Source organism: Saccopteryx leptura, chromosome 6 (genome assembly GCF_036850995.1).
Source record: "Saccopteryx leptura isolate mSacLep1 chromosome 6, mSacLep1_pri_phased_curated, whole genome shotgun sequence".
NCBI classification, from domain to species: domain Eukaryota; kingdom Metazoa; phylum Chordata; class Mammalia; order Chiroptera; family Emballonuridae; genus Saccopteryx; species Saccopteryx leptura.
The window spans coordinates 107238143-107258891 of NC_089508.1; the positions used below are offsets into that span (position 1 = coordinate 107238143).

At 40.9% G+C, this 20749-nt stretch overlaps 1 protein-coding gene and 1 non-coding gene across 6 annotated transcripts in view; one reads left to right on the forward strand and one right to left on the reverse strand.

The window, feature by feature from the left end:
- The window catches only part of RALGAPA1 (Ral GTPase activating protein catalytic subunit alpha 1), a 262025-nt gene extending 260105 nt beyond the window's left edge, over nt 1-1920 (reverse strand). For 2 of the 5 annotated variants that reach the window (XM_066343584.1, XM_066343585.1), the window contains exon 1: nt 1376-1920. In XM_066343584.1, coding sequence (XP_066199681.1) covers nt 1376-1481 — 106 coding nt within the window. In that variant the 5' untranslated portion in view covers nt 1482-1920. The remainder of the gene's footprint in view (nt 1-1375) is intronic. The other 3 variants (XM_066343586.1, XM_066343587.1, XM_066343588.1) reach the window with 3 other exon arrangements.
- A 14961-nt stretch (nt 1921-16881) lies between these two features.
- LOC136377669 (U1 spliceosomal RNA) lies at nt 16882-17045 on the forward strand. The gene has a single exon (XR_010746347.1). It is a non-coding gene; the product is annotated as a U1 spliceosomal RNA (small nuclear RNA).
- The last annotated feature ends 3704 nt before the right edge of the window (nt 17046-20749 follow it).

Genomic DNA, 20749 nt, shown 5'->3' on the forward strand with positions numbered 1-20749 from the left:
TTCAACAATATTTAGAAGATTTATATTTTCTTGAAAACTAGGCTTCTTTTTACATCACTAAACTGGATTTAATTGCATTCTTACTATTCCACAGGAATAAATACAACTTACTTGTGATAAAGATTTGCTGTCATATACGTAGGAAAAGTAAAAAACAAACTGTTGATATAAAATCTGGACACCAGTTCTACCTCTGCCTACTAGTACCTGGATGACCACTGAATACTCCCAAACTTCAGCTTTCTCCTTAGAAAAAAAAAGGGGGAGGATAATACCTACCTGTAGGGTTATTGTGAGAATTAATTATAATTTATGTGAATTCATTTTGTAAAGAGAAGAGCACCACACAAATGTTAGGTGTTACTGGTAAGTATCCTGGTGGTATGAGTAAACAATATAGTAGAGAAACAGGCACCTCAAATAAGGAACTATATCACTAAATAAACATCACTTTTCAAAAACAGTCATTATGTAGACACCTTGAGATAAACTCTATAAACTAGGATTTGGACATTTGGGTTCAAAACTCCCTTCTGCCATTGATTGACTCTGTACTAACAACAGGCAAACTCATTTTCCTTTGCACCTCAACATTCATCTACAAAGATGCAAGTACTGGACCAGCTGTTCCATAAGTATTATTACAGCCCTTACCAGCCTACAAAATGATCCAGTATCCAGAAGATTCCTTTAACACTATATCCAAAACTCAAAGTACTCTTTAGTAGAGGGAAACAGAGAGTAAGAAACTTTTAATTAAATAAAAGTAGAATTCTATGCAACTCTCTAGAAGCAAAGGTAGCTGTAGCTGTGAACTACCTTGTTTGCTAGAATTAATAACAGTTCCACTAAATGACAGCAGTGACTGATCAAAATGCATTAACAAAGGGCGGGGCTCTTTTCCATAAGCTTTTTGGGAACCACCCACTTCCCAAAGAGGTGTCACTCTTCCTCCTGGCCCTCATTAGCCAAGAAACTTGAAAGATGAAGGTCTGTATTGTCTGAGAGAGGATTTGTTTTCTTCACTTGGGTGATGATGGTAGTCATCTATCTGACAAGCACATTGTATAAACACCATTATCCATAGCACCAAGTCTCCCAAAACTCTAAAAAAGATCTAAATTTTTGAAGTAACACTACTCTTAAAAAATGACTTGGACTATTAACTCTAACCCTGTGTCAGTGGTTATTAGTGTTTGGCAACTGCCAAGTTTTCTCTTAGCCAAATGAATCGCCCTCCAGCGTCCCTAGCGAGGCGACGCCTCACCCTAAACTCCCGCACCGCGCCGGGACCAGGGGAGAGTCCCTCGGGTCTCCCAGGAAAGGGGAGGCCGGGTGACCAAGGCCTCGGGATGCCGCCACCCTCGCTCCTCACCGATGACGATGCGCAGGTGCTTGAGGCGGGTCAGCGCGTCCTTCTTGGTGTCCAGAACCTTCTGGGTAGATTTCTTCACGTCCCCGTGCGGTTTCTTGGAGAACATCCTGCCGCTGCCGCGCACGGCCGTCGCCGGCTCCCTCCGGCCCGGTCCCGGCGACCGATAGTGGCGGGAGTGGGCGGGGAGGAGACTAGCGTGAGCCGCTCATTCACTCCCCAGCCTTGCGGGCCCCGGAGCAGCCGACTCCTCCCAGATCCAGGCCGGGGCGGCCGCCTCCACCCGCCTCGCGCCGCTGCTGCAAGGCACCTTCGGCTCCGGCTCCAATATGGCGGATCCCTTCTCCCAGCCCTTCATGGAGCAAGGGACACCCGGGTAGGTTGCCTGCCGCCGCCCGTTTCCTGCGGCCGTCGCTCGCCGCCACCGGCTGGGGTCGGGACTGGGAGCTGCGGGGGGTGGGGCTCTCGGCAGCAGCAACACAGCTCCTCTCTCCCTGAGGCCCCCTTAAGGTTAAAGCGTCTTTAGCAGCTTAGACCCAGCAGAGGCCGAAAGGAGAGGGAGTGTGCGGATGGGATTTCACGACTCTGCCGTCAGTGGAGAATGGTCCCCGTGGCAACCGCCTTCTGACGCCTGACGTCAAGAAGTTCTTGACGTCACGCCAGCGTGAGGTCATCCGTGACACTCTCCCCCCCTCCTTTGGTTTCCTGTGTAAGCAACCAAAGGTGGAGCCCAAGAAAGTCAGAGAAGGTAATTATTGTGTGTGCTATTTTAAACAAAGTGATTCCTAGCCAAACTACCATAGTATCGTATATTTTTTGTTTATAAATGTCCTTCTTCTCTACTATATATGTCATAGTAACTTAGGAAGATAGCTCCAAAACATCAAAGCAGGCATGCAATATGTTTTAGGTACCAATTCTGAAGGCATTGGTTACAACACCCCTTCATTTACTGATTTGAGTTTTGTTTAAAGGTTTTTTTTTCTTGTTTTGTGATGATTATCAATTTACATTAGTTTAAAGATTTGTAGGGTTATAGTACATCCTCTTAGTTAAAATATCTTGTACAAATAAATGAGTTCTCCCAAAAGCATGCTGTTGCAGAGCCGCCGCGGGATGGCTGTTGATTGGAGTGTCCCTGTAGGGCGGCAGAGGTTGTAACTTCGATCTCCTGTCAGGGCTCATACAGGAACAGATGGATGTTTCTGTCTCTCTCACCTATCCTCTCTCCTTTCTCTCGAAAATAAATCAATACAATTTTTTAAAAATTACAGAGAAAAGAAATATGGAGAACTTTCTGGGTGAAATTTTCCTAATATACAAAGAGTTCACAAATCCAGGAGAAAATTAAGGCACAGGTAGAAAAATGAATAGAGAACATGGAAAAAAATCACAGAAGTGTATACTCATAACTAAATATGTGAAAAATATTCATACTAGTAGTTTCAAAATCAGATTCAAACAATATTTTTTAACAATTTAAAACAGCTTTTTAAAGGTGTAGTTGGTATACGATATATTGCACATTTTCAAAGTGTACAATTTGGACCCTGGCCAAATAAGCCCAGTTGGTTAGCATCCTCCTGAAATGCAAAGGTTGTAAATTTGATCCCTGTCAGGGCACATACAGGAACAGATAGCTGTTTCTGTCTCTCACTCTCTCTCACTAAAATCAATAAATGAAAATGTTTTAAAATGTACAATTTGGCCTGACCAGGCAGTGATGTAGTGGATAAAGCGTCGGGCCTGGGATGCTGAGGACCCAGGTTCAGAAACCCTAAGGTCTCTGGCTTGAGCGTGGGATCATAGACATGACCCCATGGTCACTGACTTGAGCCCAAAGGTCACTGGCTTGAGCAAGTGGTCACTGACTTGGCTGTAGTGTTCCCCCCTCTCCCAGTCAGGGCACATATAAGAAAGCAATAAATGGAAAACTAAGGTGTCACAACTATGAGTGGATACGTCTCATCTCCCTTCTTGTCTGTCTCCCTTGCTCGCTCACTAAAAAAAGTACAACTTGGTAATTTCAACTTTTGTATACAAACAAAACAAAACCACAATCAAAATAGTGAACATATCCATCACCCCCAAAAATTTCCTCTTGCCCCTTTGTGATTCTTTCCTCCCAATCGCTGAGTGCGTAGTCTTGTCTGAGCATCTGGATCCAACTTGCCTGAGTGCCATGATCTTTTCTATTTCACAGTCCACTGAAGTCTTTATTTTGCTCATGCCATTTCATTCCCTTATTTTTCTCATGCCATTTCATTCCCTTACAATAGGAAAAGTCCTGATTCACACATTTTAAAGGTATTCTTCTTGGTTAAATAGGGATTTCAAATTTTTTTAGAAAACAGAATTGCTTGTAAACAAGACTGCTGCCCTCTTCTGAAGTCCTCTAGCAGTTCTTTCTTTTGTCTCTACCATGACATTGACCACACTCTGTTGTACATTCTGTGCTTCATCTCTCTTATGTAATCTCTCCTTGAGACAGGTTTTTGGTTTTTATTTTTCTGTGTTCCACAATTCAAGGCTCCAAGGGTTGTTTTCTCTCTCTTTCCCTCCATTCCCCTCTCTGTGTCTTCCTCTCTGTGTCTGTCTGTTTCTCTCTTTCTCTGTCCTCAGTTGTGCCTGCCTGGCATGTGGTAGGCATTTTCAAGGAAAGAATGAGTAAATTCTGGGCACTCAACAAATGCTGAATTTGTGCAAATATAATAAAGTTGCTGTTTTTGCTCTCAGTTCAGGAACAGTAACCTGCTTTGGTGGGGGTAGAAAGGACACCACAGGAGCAGAGAGGATTGTGGAAGGAGGACAAAGACAGGAGAACAATGATTAAAGGGAGCAGATCAAAATGTAAACAAAGACAATCTTTTACTTTCTAGGTTTTGATTCATTGGGAAATGTGTTTTATACTTTCCTTAAGGTTTGAGGTGGAATTTTAAAAAATCTTTTATGTTGATCTAATTAAGTGGTGGAGGTTAAATTGCTATTAGGGTCTTAAAATATCAAAGTGTTGTAGAAGGTTAAGACAAGAATAAGGATATAAAGAATAGAAGAAAAGGAAACAAAAAGGAATATTGGTCTTTATTAAATATTTTCATGATTTACCCATGAAAATGAATATAAATTGTGGTCACTAGAGACTCAAACAGGAAGATAAATTTGGAGGCTACAGTTGGAGCAATTCATTTGTATCCTAACACTATTACTAAGAATTATTTCCACATACTACTTATGTGTTTTCTTTCATATATTTTTTCTCTTTGCTTTATACCATATAACAGTTTTTTATTTTTTGTGCTACAAACAACTTGACAACAAAAGACTTTTAAGCAAAACTATGTTTTTTCTACAAAATTAACCTTGGTTTTCTTTCTATTACTTGTATTTTTAAAAAATCTTTTTCCTATTTGCACCTCGGGTAAACATGGATATGCTGTCCGTTTTTCCTCTGCAGAGAAAGATTTAATATCCTATTGTATTGATGGAGTCATCCAAAGAATCTGCAATAGCTGAAAAAATATCACTGAGATTCTGCCTGGTATAAATTAGAATTGTTCTTGGATTTGCTTTATAAAATAATTTTATTAAGAATAAGCCTGGCCCTGGCCGGTTGGCTCAGCGGTAGAGCGTCGGCCTAGCGTGCGGAGGACCCGGGTTCGATTCCCGGCCAGGGCACACAGGAGAAGTGCCCATTTGCTTCTCCACCCCTCCGCAGCACCTTCTTCTCTGTCTCTCTCTTCCCCTCCCGCAGCCAAGGCTCCATTGGAGCAAAGATGGCCCGGGCGCTGGGTATGGCTCTGTGGCCTCTGCCCCAGGCGCTAGAGTGGCTCTGGTCGCAACATGACGACCCCCAGGGTGGGCAGAGCATCGCCCCCTGGTGGGCAGAGCGTCACCCCATGGTGGGCGTGCCGGGTGGATCCTGGTCGGGCGCATGCGGGAGTCTGTCTGACTGTCTCTCCCTGTTTCCAGCTTCAGAAAAATGCAAAAAAAAAAAAAAAAAAGAATAAGCCTGCTTGTTTGCAGAACTGTTTTCCCCCTATGTTCTAAGCCATAGCACTAGCCTTTTCCAAAATACAGTGAAATATTTTTTATCAGCATAAAAAAATTTAGAAATTCAGCAAAGAAGAGAGTTGTAATACTTTTGCCAAAATTAGGTTTAAAAACAATACTTTGCTTAATTATAGCTGTTTCAATTACAATCTTTTTTTTTAAGCTTGCAAAAATGTATTCAATTCCCACGTGCATGAGTTGTATGTTTGTATCATCAAAGTTACAGGGCTTGTTTTGAGAAAGCACTATGATATATCAGAAAAATAAATGAATTATTCAAGGAATTTGGGTTCTAATTCCCTACACTATCAGTTTTCTCAGTAAAATCAAGATAGTGCCTGACTGGTTGTGGTGCAATGTATAGAGCATCGGCCTGGGACACCGAGGTCCCCTGTTGGAAACCCTGAGGTTGCCGGCTTGAGCACTAGGGTTGCCAGCTTGAGCATGGGATCATCAACATGATTCCATGGACTCTGGCTTGAGCCCAAAGAGCACTGGCTTGAATCCAAGGTTGCTGGCTTGAGCAAGGGGTCACTGGCTTGGATTGAGGTCCCCTTCCTCCCTTCCCTGTCAAAGTACATAGGAAAAGCAATCAATAAACAACTACAGGGAAGCAACTAAGAGTTGATGCTTATCTCTCTCCTCCCACTCTCTCTCTCCCTTCCTCTTCCCCTCCCCTCACACACACACTAAAAAATAAAAAATAAAGTTGGTTCTGCCCCTCTGGGTTTTGTGAAAATCAGCAATTAATACCGTTTTCAGTCATAATCTTTAGAATTAGATCTGAATTAGACATGTTTCAGTACTTACTCTAGGATCCCTAGCATATAGTTTAATTTCTTTGAGCCTTTTTTTCCTCGTATGTATACTACATCAGTACTTGTGATAATTAGGTGAGAAATGCTATTGGAAGTTACATCTATGACTGACACATCTTACAATGTTCCTTTCCTTTCCTTCACAGACTTTTAATAGGGTAATTTATGTAATTGTTTGAAGATGTGCTCTCTCACTAGATGGTAACTTCCCTAAAGACAGAGGCCATCTAGGTTTTGTTTAAAACGGTATTCCAGTCTTCTTGCAAGTTGCCCTTTACAAAATGCCATTAATAAATATTGATTGAATGGAGAAATGAATGTCAGCTCACCTCCCTTCCTTTGCACAGGCACTCAGTAACTCTTTGGTGAATGTATGAAGTATTATTAGAATATAAAAAATGTCACATGTCATTACTAATAATTATATTACAGACATACCTGAGGAAATAAGAAATCACCATTGCAAACCAAATTGGCATAAATGTAATTTAGATATAACATGCCCAACTTCCTGCCTGATTTTCTCTTCCCAACAACTTAAATACTAAAATTCTTTGAAAGTATAAACTCTCGCCACTACAGACATAGTTATTATGGAAACCCCAGAAAATTATATAGAAATACTGCTTTTGAAAACTCAAATTTATACTTATGTTTAAATTATGAACATCCCAGGAAAAATAGGTCATTATCAACCTCCTAAATGTGAACATGTTATTTTACTATTTTTTATAAAGTCAAGTTTATTCAAATTTAAGAGATATTTTAAACTAATAGATTAACTTTTTAATAGACTTTATTTTCGTAGATCAGTTTTAGGTTCTCGGTGACATGGGGAGGAAGGTACAGAGCTTCTCTGCTTGTTCCCCAGGGCCTCCACACATGCACAGCATCCTGCATTACCAACATCTCCCACCAGGGTGTAGTATATGTGTTACGGCTGATGAACCCACTGACACAATTGTCATCAAGGACCATAGCTTACGATGGGGTTCATTTTTGGTGATACACATTTTATAGCTTTGGACAAATGTATGATATGTGTTCACTATTATAGAATCATACAGAGTATTTTTATTGCCCTAAAAATTCTCCATGTTCCCCTTTTCATCTCTCTGCCTCACCCTTGAAAACCACTGATCTTTTTGCTGAATAGACATGCTTATAAACAATTTTAAATTTACAGAAAAATTGAACCAATAGTATAGGCCCCAGTGGTCAGCAAACTCATTAGTCAACAGAGCCAAATATCAACAGTATTACGATTGAAATTTCTTTTGAGAGCCAAATTTTTTTAACTTAAACTATATAGGTAGGTACATTCCTTATCGAGGTAGCGCCCGCCTGTGGTATTTTGTGGAAGTGCCTCACTCAAGGAGCCAAAGAGCCGCATGTGGCTCACAAGCTGCGGTTTGCCAACCAGGGGATAGGGAGTTCCCATATGCCCCATTCCCACAGTTTTCTCTATTATTAACATCCTATGTTAGTATGGTGTGTTTATTCCAGTTAATGAATCAATAATGATAATTTTCTTTTTTTCTTTCCCTCCTTCCTTCCTTCCTTCCTTCCTTCCTTCCTTCCTTCCTTCCTTCCTTCCTTCCTTCCTTCTTTCTTTTTTTGAGAGAGAGAGAGATAGGGAGGGAGAGGGAAATAGAGGGAGGAGAGAGAGTGAGAAGCATCAAGTCGTAGTTGCTTCACTTTAGTTGTTCATTGATTGTTTCTCATATGTGCCTCAATGCAAGGGGAGGGGTGGGAGGATCTCAAGCTGAACTAGTGACCTCTTGCTCAAGTCAGCAACCTTGGGCTTCAAACTAGCGACCGTTGGCCTCAAGCTAATGACCTTGGGATCATAGTGATGATCCCATGTTCAAGCGAGCGACCCCATGCTCAAGCTAGCAAGCCCAATCAAGCCGGCAGCCCTGGGGTTTTGAACCAAGAACCTCAGCTTTCAGGATCAACGCTCTATCCACTGCTCAGGTTATGTAATAACATAACATAATAATGATATGTTATTATTAACTAACTTCATAGTTTATTCAGCTTTTCTCCTTTTTATCTAATGTTCTCTTTCTGTTCCATGATCTTATCCAGGATACCTTATTACATTTACTTATTTCTCCTTAGGCTCCTCTTGGCTGTGATAACTTCTCATGTTTTCCTTATTTTGATCACCTTGACGATTCTGATCAGGTTTTTTTATTTTTATTTTTGGATTTTTTTAAAATTAATTTTAATGGGTGACATGGATAAATCAGGGTACATATGTTCACAGAAAACATCTCTAGGTTATTTTGACATTTGATTATGCTGCATTCTCATCACCCAAAGTCCAAATGTCTTCCGACACCTTCTAACTGGTTTTCTGTGCCTCTCCCCTCCCGCAACCCCCTCCCTCTCCTCTCCCCCACCGTAACCCCCACTCTCTTGTCCATGTCTCTGAGTCTCATTTTTGTGTCCCACCTATGTATGGAATTATATAGTGCTTAGTTTTTTCTGATTTACTTATTTTGCTTAGTATAATGTTATCAAGGTCCATCCATGTTGTTGTAAATGATCTGATGTCATCATTTCTTATGGCTGAGTAGTATTCCATAGTATATATGTACCAAAGCTTTTTAATCCACTCGTCCACTGACGGACACTTGGGCTGTTTCCAGATCTACGCTGTTGTGAACAATGCTGCCATAAACATTGGGGTGCATTTCTTCTTTTCAAACAGTGCTCTGGTGTTCTTGGGGTATATTCCTAAAAGTGGTATAGCTGGGTCAAAAGGCAGTTCGATTATTAATTTTTGAGGGCATCTCCATACTGTTTTCCACAGTGGCTGCACCAGTCTGCATTCCCACCAGCAGTGCAAGAGGGTTTCCTTTTCTCCACATCCTCGCCAGCACTTATTCTGTGTTGTTTTGTTGATGAGCGCCATTCTGACTGGTGTGAGGTGATATCTCATTGTGGTTTTAATTTGCATTTCTCTAATGGTTAGTGATGTTGAGCATTTTTTTCAAATGCCTATTGGCCATCTGTATGTCCTCTTTGGAGAAGTGCCTATTCATTTCTTTCGCCCATTTTTTTTTTTTTTTGTATTTTTCTGAAGTTGGAAACAGGGAGGCAGTCAGACAGACTCCCACATGCGCCCTACCGGTATCCACCTGGCACATGCACCAAGGGTGATGCTCTGCCCATCTGGAGCATCGCTCTGTTGCAACCAGAGCCATTTTAGCACCTGAGGCAGAGGCCACAGAGCCATCCTCAGGGCCCAGGCCACTTTGCTCCAGTGGAGCCTTGCCTGCGGGAGGGGAAGAGAGAGACAGAGAGGAAGGAGAGGGGCAGGGGTAGAGAAGCAGATGGGCGCTTCTCCTTTGTGCCCTGGCCGGGAATTGAACCCGGGACTCCTGCACGCCAGGCCGACGCTCTACCACTGAGCGAACCGGCCAGGGCCCTTTTGCCCATTTTTTGATTGGATTGTTTGTCTTCCTGGTATTGAGTTTTACAAGTTCTTTATAAATTTTGGTTATTAACCCCCCCTTATCAGCCATATTGTCAAATATATTCTCCCATTGTGTAGTCTGTCTTTTTATTCTGCTCTTATTGTCTTTAGCTGTGCAGAAGCTTTTTAGTTTGATATAGTCCCATTTGTTTAACCTGTCTTTTATTTCACTTGCCCATGGAGATAAATCAGCAAATATATTGCTGTGAGAGATGTCAGAGAGCTTACTGCTTATGTTTTCTTCTAAGATGCTTATGATTTTACAGCTTACATTTAAGTGTTTTATCCATTTTGAGTTTATTTTTGTGAATGGTGTAAGTTGGTGGTCTAGTTTCATTTTTTTGCAGGTAGCTGTCCAATTTTCCCAACACCATTTGGTGAAGAGGCTGTCTTTACTCCAATGTATGCTCTTACTTCCTTTGTCAAATATCAGTTGTCCATAAAAGTGTGGGTTTATTTCTGGGTTCTCAGTTCTGTTCCATTGATCTATATGCCTGTTCTTATGCCACTACCAGGCTGTTTTGAGTACAATTGCCTTGTAGTATAACTTGATATCAAGAACCGTGATACCTCCCACTTTATTCTTCCTTTTCAAGATTGCTGAGGCTATTCGTGTTCTCTTTTGGTTCCATATAAATTTTTGGAATATGTGTTCTATATCTTTTAAGTAAGTCATTGGTATTTTAATCGGTATTGCATTGAATTTATAAATTGCTTTGGGTAATATAGACATTTTAATGATGTTTATTCTTCCTAACCATGAGCACAGTATATGCTTCCACTTGTTTGTATATTCCCTGATTTCCTTTATCAATGTTTTATAATTTTCCGAGTACAAGTCTTTAATCTCCCTGGTTAAATTTATTCTTAGGTACTTTATTTTTTGGTTGCAGTGGTGAAGGGGATTGCTTCCTTAATTTCTCTTTCTGACAGTTCATTGTTAGTGTATAAAAATGCCTCTGATTTCTGAGTATTAATTTTATATCCTGCCACTTTGCTGAATTCATTTATCAGGTCCAGTAGTTTTTTGACTGAGACTTTAGGGTTTTCTGTGTACAATATCATATCATCTGCAAATAATGATAGTTTTACTTCTTCTTTTCCAATTTGGATGCCATTTATTTTTTTTTCTTGTCCGACTTCTGTGGCTAGGACTTCCAGAACTATGTTGAATAAGAGTGGTGAAAGGGGGCACCCCCACCTTGTTCCTGATCTTAAGGGGATTGCTTTTAATTTTTGCCCATTGAGTATGATGTTTGCTGTGGGTTTGTCATAGATGTCCTTTATCATGTTGAGGTATGTTCCCTATATTCTAACTTTGCTAAGAGTTTTGATCATGAATGGGTGCTGGATTTTATCAAATGATTTTTCTGCATCTCTTGAAATTATCATGTGGTTTTTCTCCTTCCTTTCGTTTATGTGATGAATCACATTGATTGATTTGCAAATATTGTACCAGCCTTGCCTCCCCAGAATAAATCCCACTTGATCATGATGTATGCTTTTTTCATATTTTGCTGGATCCGGTTTGCTAATATTTTGTTGAGGATTTTAGCATCTAAATTCATCAGGGATATTGGCCTATAATTTTCTTTCTTTGTGTTGCTTTTGCCTGGTTTTTGAATCAGAATTATGCTCGACTCATAAAAGGAGCTTGGAATCTTCCTTCCTCTTGAATTTTTTTGAAATAGCTTGAGAAGGATAGGAGTTAGTTCTTCTTTGAATATTTCGTGGAATTCACTTGTGAAGCCATCAAGTCCAGAACTTTTATTTTTTGGGAGTTTTTTGATAACTTTTTAAATTTCATTTCTTATAATTGGTCTGTTTAAGTTTTCTGATTCTTCCAGATTAATTTTTGGAAGATTATATGTTTCAAGGAATTTGTCCATTTCATCTAGGTTGTCTAGTTTTTTGGCGTACAGTTCTTCATAGTATTTTCTTACAATATTTTGTATTTCTGTTGTGTCAGTTGTTATTTCTCCACTCTCGTTTCTAATTTTATTTATTTGAGTCCTCTCTCTTCTTTTCTTGGTGAGTCTGGTTAAAGGTTCATCGATCTTGTTTACCTTTTCAAAGAACCAGCTCCTGGTTTCATTGATCCTCTGTATTGTTTCTTTAGCCTCTATGTCATTTATTTCTGCTCTGATCTTTATTATTTCCTTCCTTCTACTACATTTGGGCTTTACTTGCTGTTCTTTTTCTAGTTCTTTTAGATGCAGGGTAAAGTTGTTTATTTGAGCTTTTTCTAGCTTCTTAAGGTTCTGTAATGCTATGAACTTCCCTCTCAGTACTGCTTTTGCTGTTTCCCATAAATTTTGAGTTGGTGTATGTTCGTTATCATTCGTTTCTAGGAATTTTTTTATTTCTTCTTTGATCTCATTGTTAACCCATTCATTATTTAATAACAATGCTATTTAGTTTCCAAGTGTTTGAGTATTTTTCAGTTTTTCTGTTGTGGTTGATTTCTAGTTTCATGCCACTGTGATCAGAAAAAGTGCTCGATATGATTTCAATCTTCTTAAATTTGTTGAGAACGCTTTTGTGCCCTAACATGTGGTCTATTCTAGAGAATGTACCATGAGCACTTGAAAAGAATGTATATTCTGCTGCTTTAGGGTGAAAGGGTCTGAGATATCTATTAAATTGAGTTGATCTAGTGTGTCCTTTAAGTCTGCTGTTTCTCTGTTAATTTTCTTTCTTGAGGATCTATCTAGTGATGTTAGTGAGGTATTGAAATCCCCTACTATTATAGTATTGCTATTGATCTCACCCTTTAAATCCATCAAAGTCTGCTTTATATATATATATATATATATTTTGTTTTTGTTTTTTGTATTTTTCTGAAGCTGGAAATGGGGAGAGACAGTCAGACAGACACCCGCATGCGCCCGACCGAGATCCACCCGGCACGCCCACCAGGGGGCGACGCTCTGCCCACCAGGGGGCGATGCTCTGCCCCTCCGGGGCGTCGCTGTGCCGCGACCAGAGGCACTCTAGCGCCTGGGGCAGAGGCCAAGGAGCCATCCCCAGCGCCTGGGCCATCTTTGCTCCAATGGAGCCTTGGCTGCGGGAGGGGAAGAGAGAGACAGAGAGGAAGGAGGGGGGGGTGGAGAAGCAAATGGGCGCCTCTCCTTTGTGCCCTGGCCAGGAAAGGAACCCGGGTCCCCCGCACGCCAGGCCGACGCTCTACCGCTGAGCCAACCGGCCAGGGCCTGCTTTATATATTTAGGTGCTCCTATATTAGGTGCGTAGATATTTATAATGGTTATATCTTCCTGTTGGATTACTCCCTTTATCATTATTTAGTGACCTTCTTTATCTCTTACTATATTCTTTGTTTTAAAGTCGATTTTGTCTGATATAAGTATTGCTACCCCAGCTTTTTTTTCATTTCCATTTGTGTGAAATGTTTTTTTCCATCTGTTTATCTTCAGTCTATGTGCATCTTTTGTTTTAAGGTGTGTCTCTTGTAGACAGCATATGTATGGGTCCTGTTTTCTTATCCATGCAGCTACCCTATGTCTTTTGATTGGATCATTTAATCCATTTACATTTAAGGTTATTTTTTATATGTATTTGTTTATTGCCATTTTATTCTTTAAAGCTGTATTCCTTTTTTGCTATATTCTTTTCCCACTTTGATCTGTTTACAACAGGGCCCTTAACATTTCCTGCAGCATTGGTTTGGTTGTAATGAATTCCTTGAGTTTATTTTTGTCTGGGAAGCTTTTTATTTCTCCTTCAATTTTAAATGATAGACTTGCTGGATAAAGTAGTCTTGGTTGTAGGCTCTTGTTCTGAATTACTTTGAATATTTCTTGCCATTCCCTTCTTGCCTCAAGTGTTTCTGTTGAGAAGTCGAAGTCATCCTTATGGTGGTTCCTTTGTAGGTGATAGTCTATCTTTTTAGCAGCTTTTAATATTTTTCTCTATCACTTAGCTTTGGTATTTTAATTATGATGTGTCTTGGTGTAGATATCTTTGGGTTTCTCTTTAATGGAGTTCTCTGTGCTTCTTGAACTTGTGAGATGTTATCCTGCCTTAATTGAGGGAAGTTTTTAGCTATGATATGTTTGAATAAAGTCTCTATCCCTGGTTCTTTCTCTTCTTCTTCAGGAACCCCTATGATGCGGATGTTATTTCTCTTCATGTTATCACAGAGCTCTCTAAGAATTTCCTCAGACTTTTTGAGTCTCTTTTTTTTTTCTTCTCTGCTTTCATGCCTTCATTCAACTTGTCCTCCAACTCGCTGATTTGATCCTCAGCTCCATCCATCCTGTTTTTAATTCCTTTCATTGTGGTCTTTATTTCTGATATTGTATTTATCATCTCCAACTGATTCTTTTTTAATATTTTAATATCCTTTTTTATACTTGCTATTTCTTTATTTCGGTGTTCATAATGACCATCCATTATTGTTCTAAGATCCCTAAGTATCCTTACAATCATTATTTTGAACTCTGCATCCGGAAGTTCCAGATTATTTGGTTATTTCCATATCACTCAGTTCATTTCCTAGAGGTTTGTCTTGTGGTTTCATTTGGATTGCACTACTCTGTCTTCTCATTATGTCTGTGTGTTTGGGTGTTTTGTTTGTAGAGCTGGTTGAGTCTAGGCTTGGTATTGTCTGCCTCCAGTTTTCAATTGTGTTATTTCTAGCCGTATTCTTTATTTCAGTTATTATATTCTTTATTTATCACTGGTTCTTTTTTATGCTTTCTAACTTTTATTTTTTTTAATTGAACCTGTAACTCTGGCTCATTGGAACAATGTTTTAACCCCCTAGTTACCCAGCCAAGGCCTATAACTACATTTTTATGTTTCCTATCTCTTTGTTTTTAAGATTTTATTTATTTATTTTAGAGAGAGGGGGGAGAGAGTGAAAGAGAAGGAGGGAGGAGCAGGAGGCGTCAACTCTCATATGTACCTTGACCAGGCAAGCCCAGGGCTTTGAACTGACAAGCCTCAGCATTCCAGGCCAATGCTTTATCCACTGCACCACCACAGGTCAGGCTCCTATCTCTTTGTTGAAGTTCTTACGGAGATCATTGAACATCCTTATAACCAGTGTTTTGAAGTTGGCATTGGTAGATTGCTTGTCTCTATTTTGATTAGATCTTTTTCTAGAGTTTTGTTATGTTCTTTAATTTAGGGCGTGTTTCTTTGTCTCCTCATTATGGCTGTCTCCTTTTGTTTGTTTCTGTGTGTTAGGTAGAGCTTCTATGTCTCCCAGTCTTGGTAGAGTGGCATTATGCAGTAGGTGTCCTGTAGGGCCTAGTGGCACAGCCTCCCCAATCACCCAATCTGGGCTCTCCAGGTGTGCCCACCATGTGGACTGTGTCCATCCTCTTGTTGTGGTTGAGCCTTGACTACTGTTGGCACAGCAGTGGGAGAGATCCTCACAGGCTGATCATCTGAGGAAAAGCTGTGACCGCAGCAGAGGAGCTGCTGTGCAGGGGCTCACACCACAGAGCATGACTCACTTCAGCCGGGCTATGGTGTCCACTGAGTCTACCCTTTGAGTGTGTCTCTGGTGGAGGTGGTCATCTGGTGCTCCAGTGTGGTCTGAAACTGGCCAATGGGTTCACTGTCTCTGGGGATTCCCACAAAGTACAGGCCAAAATCAGCTGCCATCTGTGCCCTGCTTGGTGCCACCCACCATAAGGAATGTGCAGATGACTGATACGTATGCTGAACTTGGAGGTACCAACCTTTGAACTGAGCCTGGCTGCCACTAGTGCTAGGCCTGGGACCACTTAGCAAGAGGTATGGGTCACACCAAGGCTAGATGCTGCTAGTTTAGGGTTTGTAAACCTTTGAGAGATTTTAGGGAAGTTCACAGCATGAGCCAAGACAAGCTGTTTGTATTGAAAAGCCACTGGAAATGCTATGGGTGGCCTGCAAGTTGGGTGAGGCTGGATCTTAGGGAATCACTAGGGCAGGGGGAATAGTTTTAGCCAGGTTGATGCAGATTCAGATACAGCACCCACCTGCCAACTTTGTTAGGGATGGGCTCACCAAACAAACCAAAACTATTATTTCTGCCAGTTCTTTTGTCTGGGAGAAAGCTGATCCTGTGGCATCCACCTTGATGCCAGACTCATCAGTTCTTCCCCATATGTCCCTACTGTACCTTTCGAGCTGCTGTCCTAGCGTTGGAACTCAGACTCGGTCTGAGCAAGTTTGTGCACAGACCCTTGAAGAGGAATGCCTGGGACTCTCAGTGTCACTCATCACAATACCTGCTGGTCTGCACAAGCAGAATTTATGGGGTCTTACCTAACTGGCACCGGAACCCTGGGGGGCCTGGGTGTAGAGTGGGAACTCCTTGCTATTTAGGGTAACCCCTGTAAAAAAAATTTTTTTTTGAGATCTCTTCTAATTTTTATCCACTATACATGTGAGTAGGACTAGTCTGTCTGTGTCTTTGCCTCTCCTACCAGTCTTTCTGTAGCTTCCTTACTTTTTCAGTTGTTGGACTTCTGTTCAGTTAGATTTTAGGTTGGTCCCAATCATGTTGTTTGGTAATTTAGTTGTAATTTTAAGGTGGTTATGGAAGGATATGAGTACTCTGTCCATTTCTTTTCACTACATAGCCTACACTCTGGTCCAAGCCACCATGATCTTACCCAACATCTGATTGATTTATTCCTTTCTCTTGTTTTTATCCAGTCTTTTTTTATTTAAACAGAGACAGAGAGAGAGTCAGAGAGAGGGATAGACAGATGGGAACGGAGAGAGATGAGAAGCATCAATCATCGGTTTTTCGTTGCAACACCTTAGTTGTTCATTGATTTCTTTCTCATATGTGCCTTGACCGCGGGCCTTCAGCAGACTGAGTAACCCCTTGCTCAAGCCAGCGACCTTGGGTCCAAGCTGATGAGCTTTTGCTCAAACCAGATGAGCCCATGCTCAAGCTGGCGACCTCAGGGTCTCGAACCTGGGTCCTCCACATCCCAGTCCGACACTCTATCCACTGCGCGCCACTGCCTGGTCAGGCTCCAGTCCATTTTCCACTAAGCAACCAGTAAACTTTTTAAAGATTTAATCTTTAATTAATGTAATTGTATCCCTAACCTAATCTGTTAATTTCTTCCTACACATTTCCCAATGGCAACCAACTACATTTAGGATTTAAAAAAAATTGAATTTCTACACTTTCCTGGCAGGGGAGATACCATGATCACGAAGGTGGTTTTCCCAGGGCGAGGCTTATCCATTGCACTCCGGATGTGCCAACCCCTGCGATTTCCCCAAATGTGGGAAACTCGACTGCATAATTTGTGGTAGTGGGGGACTGCGTTCACGCTCTCCCTGACTTAAAAAAGCAAATTTCCTACCATAATCTACGAGGCCCTGAATGATGTGGCCTTTGCCTCTCTCACCACCTTTTTTTGCACCATTTCACCCTTGAATACTAATGACCGGTTTTAATGATCTCTTAATTCTTGAAACATGAACACACTGTAGGGAAAACAGCTGCAGTTAGGCTTGCTTGCTTGTTTTCTGGCTGCAAGCACTTTGCATGATTAGTGTGTGAGGACGTGGCAGAAAGTCACATGTGTGTATAGCTTATATAAGGCTACAGATGCTTTTCCTTGGTGCAGGTCACTGGCTTGCAGAGCATTGCAAGGGGTGGTTTTTCTGAGCCCTCACCTGCCACCGTGTAGGGCGTAGTTTTCTTGATTGCTGTGCCAGGAGAGGCAACTTCCCCCATTTGTTCACCTGCCATTGTGAGCATTGTGAGAATCCAATATACAGGAATGGCCCAATGCCTCTTGGCTCCACGATTCTTCTGTGGTCTGCCTGAACCCAGTGTGAACCTACCCTGCCTGGTCATGGCCACCAGCATTAAACCTGGCTTAGTGGGCAGGATTCAATTTAGACTGGTATGGAGCCAGCAGTACAGATGCCTTGCCTGTCACCCACTCCTCATCTTAATCAGGTCTCTGTCAGATACTCTCATAACTCCTGCAGAGAGTATACCTCAATTTGTGTAGTTAATTATTTAATATTATTTCCTCACTTTTCTGTAAGCTCTATGCAAGCATAAATAAGCTGTATTTGTTTTATCCACCAATGTACCTTTTGAAACCAGCCCAGTACCTGACATATAATATACATTCCATAAATAGTTAATATATAAATGAATATAAGAAGGGATTTTTGACAAGAATAGATAAGAAATTATGATGGGAGATTTTATTTTTAAATATATTTGTTGATTCTAGAGAGAGAGAGGGAGAGAGAGTGGTGTAGACTTGCTACACCACTGAGCCGTACATGCATTGGTTGCTTCCAGTATGTGCCCTGACTGAGGATTGAGCCTGCAATCTTGGTTATTGGGACAATGCTCTAACCACCTGGGCTACCTAGCCAGGGCATGATGGAAGATCTTAGAATATTTTATTCATTTCTTCCATTAAAAAAACACATATTTTTTCTTTTATCGATTTTAGAGTGAGAGAGGAAGGCAGAGAGTGAGAAACTTGATTTGTTGTTCTACTTATGTATGCATTCATTGGTTGATTCTTGTATGTGCCCTGATTGGGAATCCAAACTGCAACCTTGGTGTATTGGGACGATGTTCTAACTAACTGAGCTATTTGGCCAGAGCAAAACACATATACATTTTAATGAAAAAATTAGCTGTTTCATTCAGTGAATAGACTGTTGGCCCAGCATGCAGACATACTGGTTTCGATCCCGGGTCAGAACATATGTGAGAAGTGATCATCTACTTCTCTTCCCCTCTTTCTTGCCCACTTTTCTCTCTTACCCTCTCACAGCTAGTGGTTCTGTTGGTTTGACACTGGACCCAGGCACTGAAGATAGCTTGGTTGGTCAGAGCATTGGCCACAAGCAGTGAGGATAGCTCAGTTGATTCGAGCATCAGCCCCAGATGGGGTTTGCCAGGTGGATACCAGTCAGGGTGCATGTGGAAGTCTGTCTATCTCTCCTCTCACTTAAATAAATAAATAATAATAAATAGGAATTTATTGGTTCATGAAACTGAAAGTCTAAGGATTAACTAAGAACACATATGAAGCCAGGAGCTTAAATGTTAACAGGGATCTTTCTATTTATGCTTTCTTCCTCTGTGTTGGTTTCCACCCCTGTTTTCTCCTCTTCCTCATTTGCACGTGGAAAGACAAATGGCCCTAGCAAACCTAGGCTCACAGGCTTAATGGAACTTTTAGAAGATGATAACTTCCTGATAATTCCAATAAAAGTTCTAGCAATGCCCATCCTGGCCTAGTTGAACCAGGAGAATATTATATTCTCATTAGTCACCTGAACCAATAGGCTGAATGGAGCAGAGGGGGTTCTCTAAAGAAAAATAGAAAGCAATTACCTCACGAAGAGAGTGGATATTGGGTAGGCTAGAACAAAATATATCCAGTCTACTAATTGTATAGAAAAATTATATGAAGAGGAACTATACAGATTAAAAATAAAACTGCATATAAAATATTTACCCTTGAGAAAAATATTAGAAAAAAGGAAATTACTATAAAACAATTAGATATTGACTACAAAAAAGCACATACTTTTTTAAACAGAAATTTTATAAAACTTATAGTTGAACTAATTCCATAACTAATTTCTGCAAATAGACAGTTAATACAAGGATGAGTCCTATACCAGTGAAAAGGTTATTTCAAGCACCTTTAGATTGTTTCATTCTTCTTCTTCTAACTTTTTTTTTTTTTAGAGAGAGAGACAGGTAGGAAGGGAGATGAGAAGTACCAACTCATAGTTGTGGCACCTTAGTTGTTCATTGATTGCTTTCTCATATGTGCCTTGACCCGGGGGCTACAGCCAAGCCAGTGACCCCTTGCTCAAGCCAGTGACCTTGGGCTCAAGACAGTGATTTTGGGCTTCAAGCCAGTGACCTTTGGGCTCAAGCAAGTGACCAAGGGACATGTCTATGATCCCACGCTCAAGCTAGTGACCCTGACAGCTTGTGCTCAAGTGGCAACCTCAGGGTTTTGAACCTGGGTCCTCAGCATCCCAGGCCAATGCTCTATCCACTGTACCACTGCTTGGTCAGGCTAGATTGTTTTATTCTTTTTTTTTTTTTTTTTTTTTTTTTTTACAGAGACAGAGAGAGAGTCAGAGAGAGGGATAGATAGGGACAGACAGACAGGAACGGAGAGAGAGATGAGAAGCATCAATCATCAGTTTTTCGTTGTGACACCTTAGTTGTTCATTGATTGCTTTCTCATATGTGCCTTGACCGTGGGCCTTCAGCAGACCGAGTAATCCCTTGCTCAAGCCAGCGACCTTGGGTCCAAGCTGGTGAGCTTTTTTGCTCAAACCAGTTGAGCCCGCGTTCAAGCTGGCGACCTCGGGGTCTCGAACCTGGGTTCTCCGCATTCCAGTTCGATGCTCTATCCACTGCACCACCGTCTGGTCAGGCTGTAGATTGTTTTATTCTTAAATAATTGAAATCATGTCTTATAGAATTGGTATAATTATAAATTGATCTCATCTAGTTATCATGTAGGTCCCTAAAGTCCCTTCAGTTTGAATCATTAAAATGTTTACTCTGATTTTGGGTACTAGTTATCACTCTCAGCCTCTGGATTACAGCTTTTTTAATCTTCCATCTCTCAGCATCTGGCCTGAGTCAATCAGTAATGACAAGATTTGTTAATTTTACAGTTGATGTCCCAGCTCCACCGTGTGGCCGAGGTTGGATTTAACTTTGCTTCCCTTCAGAGGCAAGATTGGCAAAATAAAAAGCAGTCCAGCACAAGGAATATGATGAGCATGAATGAGAGTATAAAATGGACTTTGACTTGCTTCTTCATATCTACTTTATTTCAAACAAAGATGAAATTGAAAATTATATAAATGGAAGTTTTTTAGTATTTTCTTCCTGCCCCTAGGATATACTTCCTGGATTACATATGTTCCATGTTGGTTACCACTGACCTAGAGAATTCTTCACACATATGCCCCAAAAGATACATAAAATAATATCAATAGTATTCACCGAGAAACTATTTTGTATTT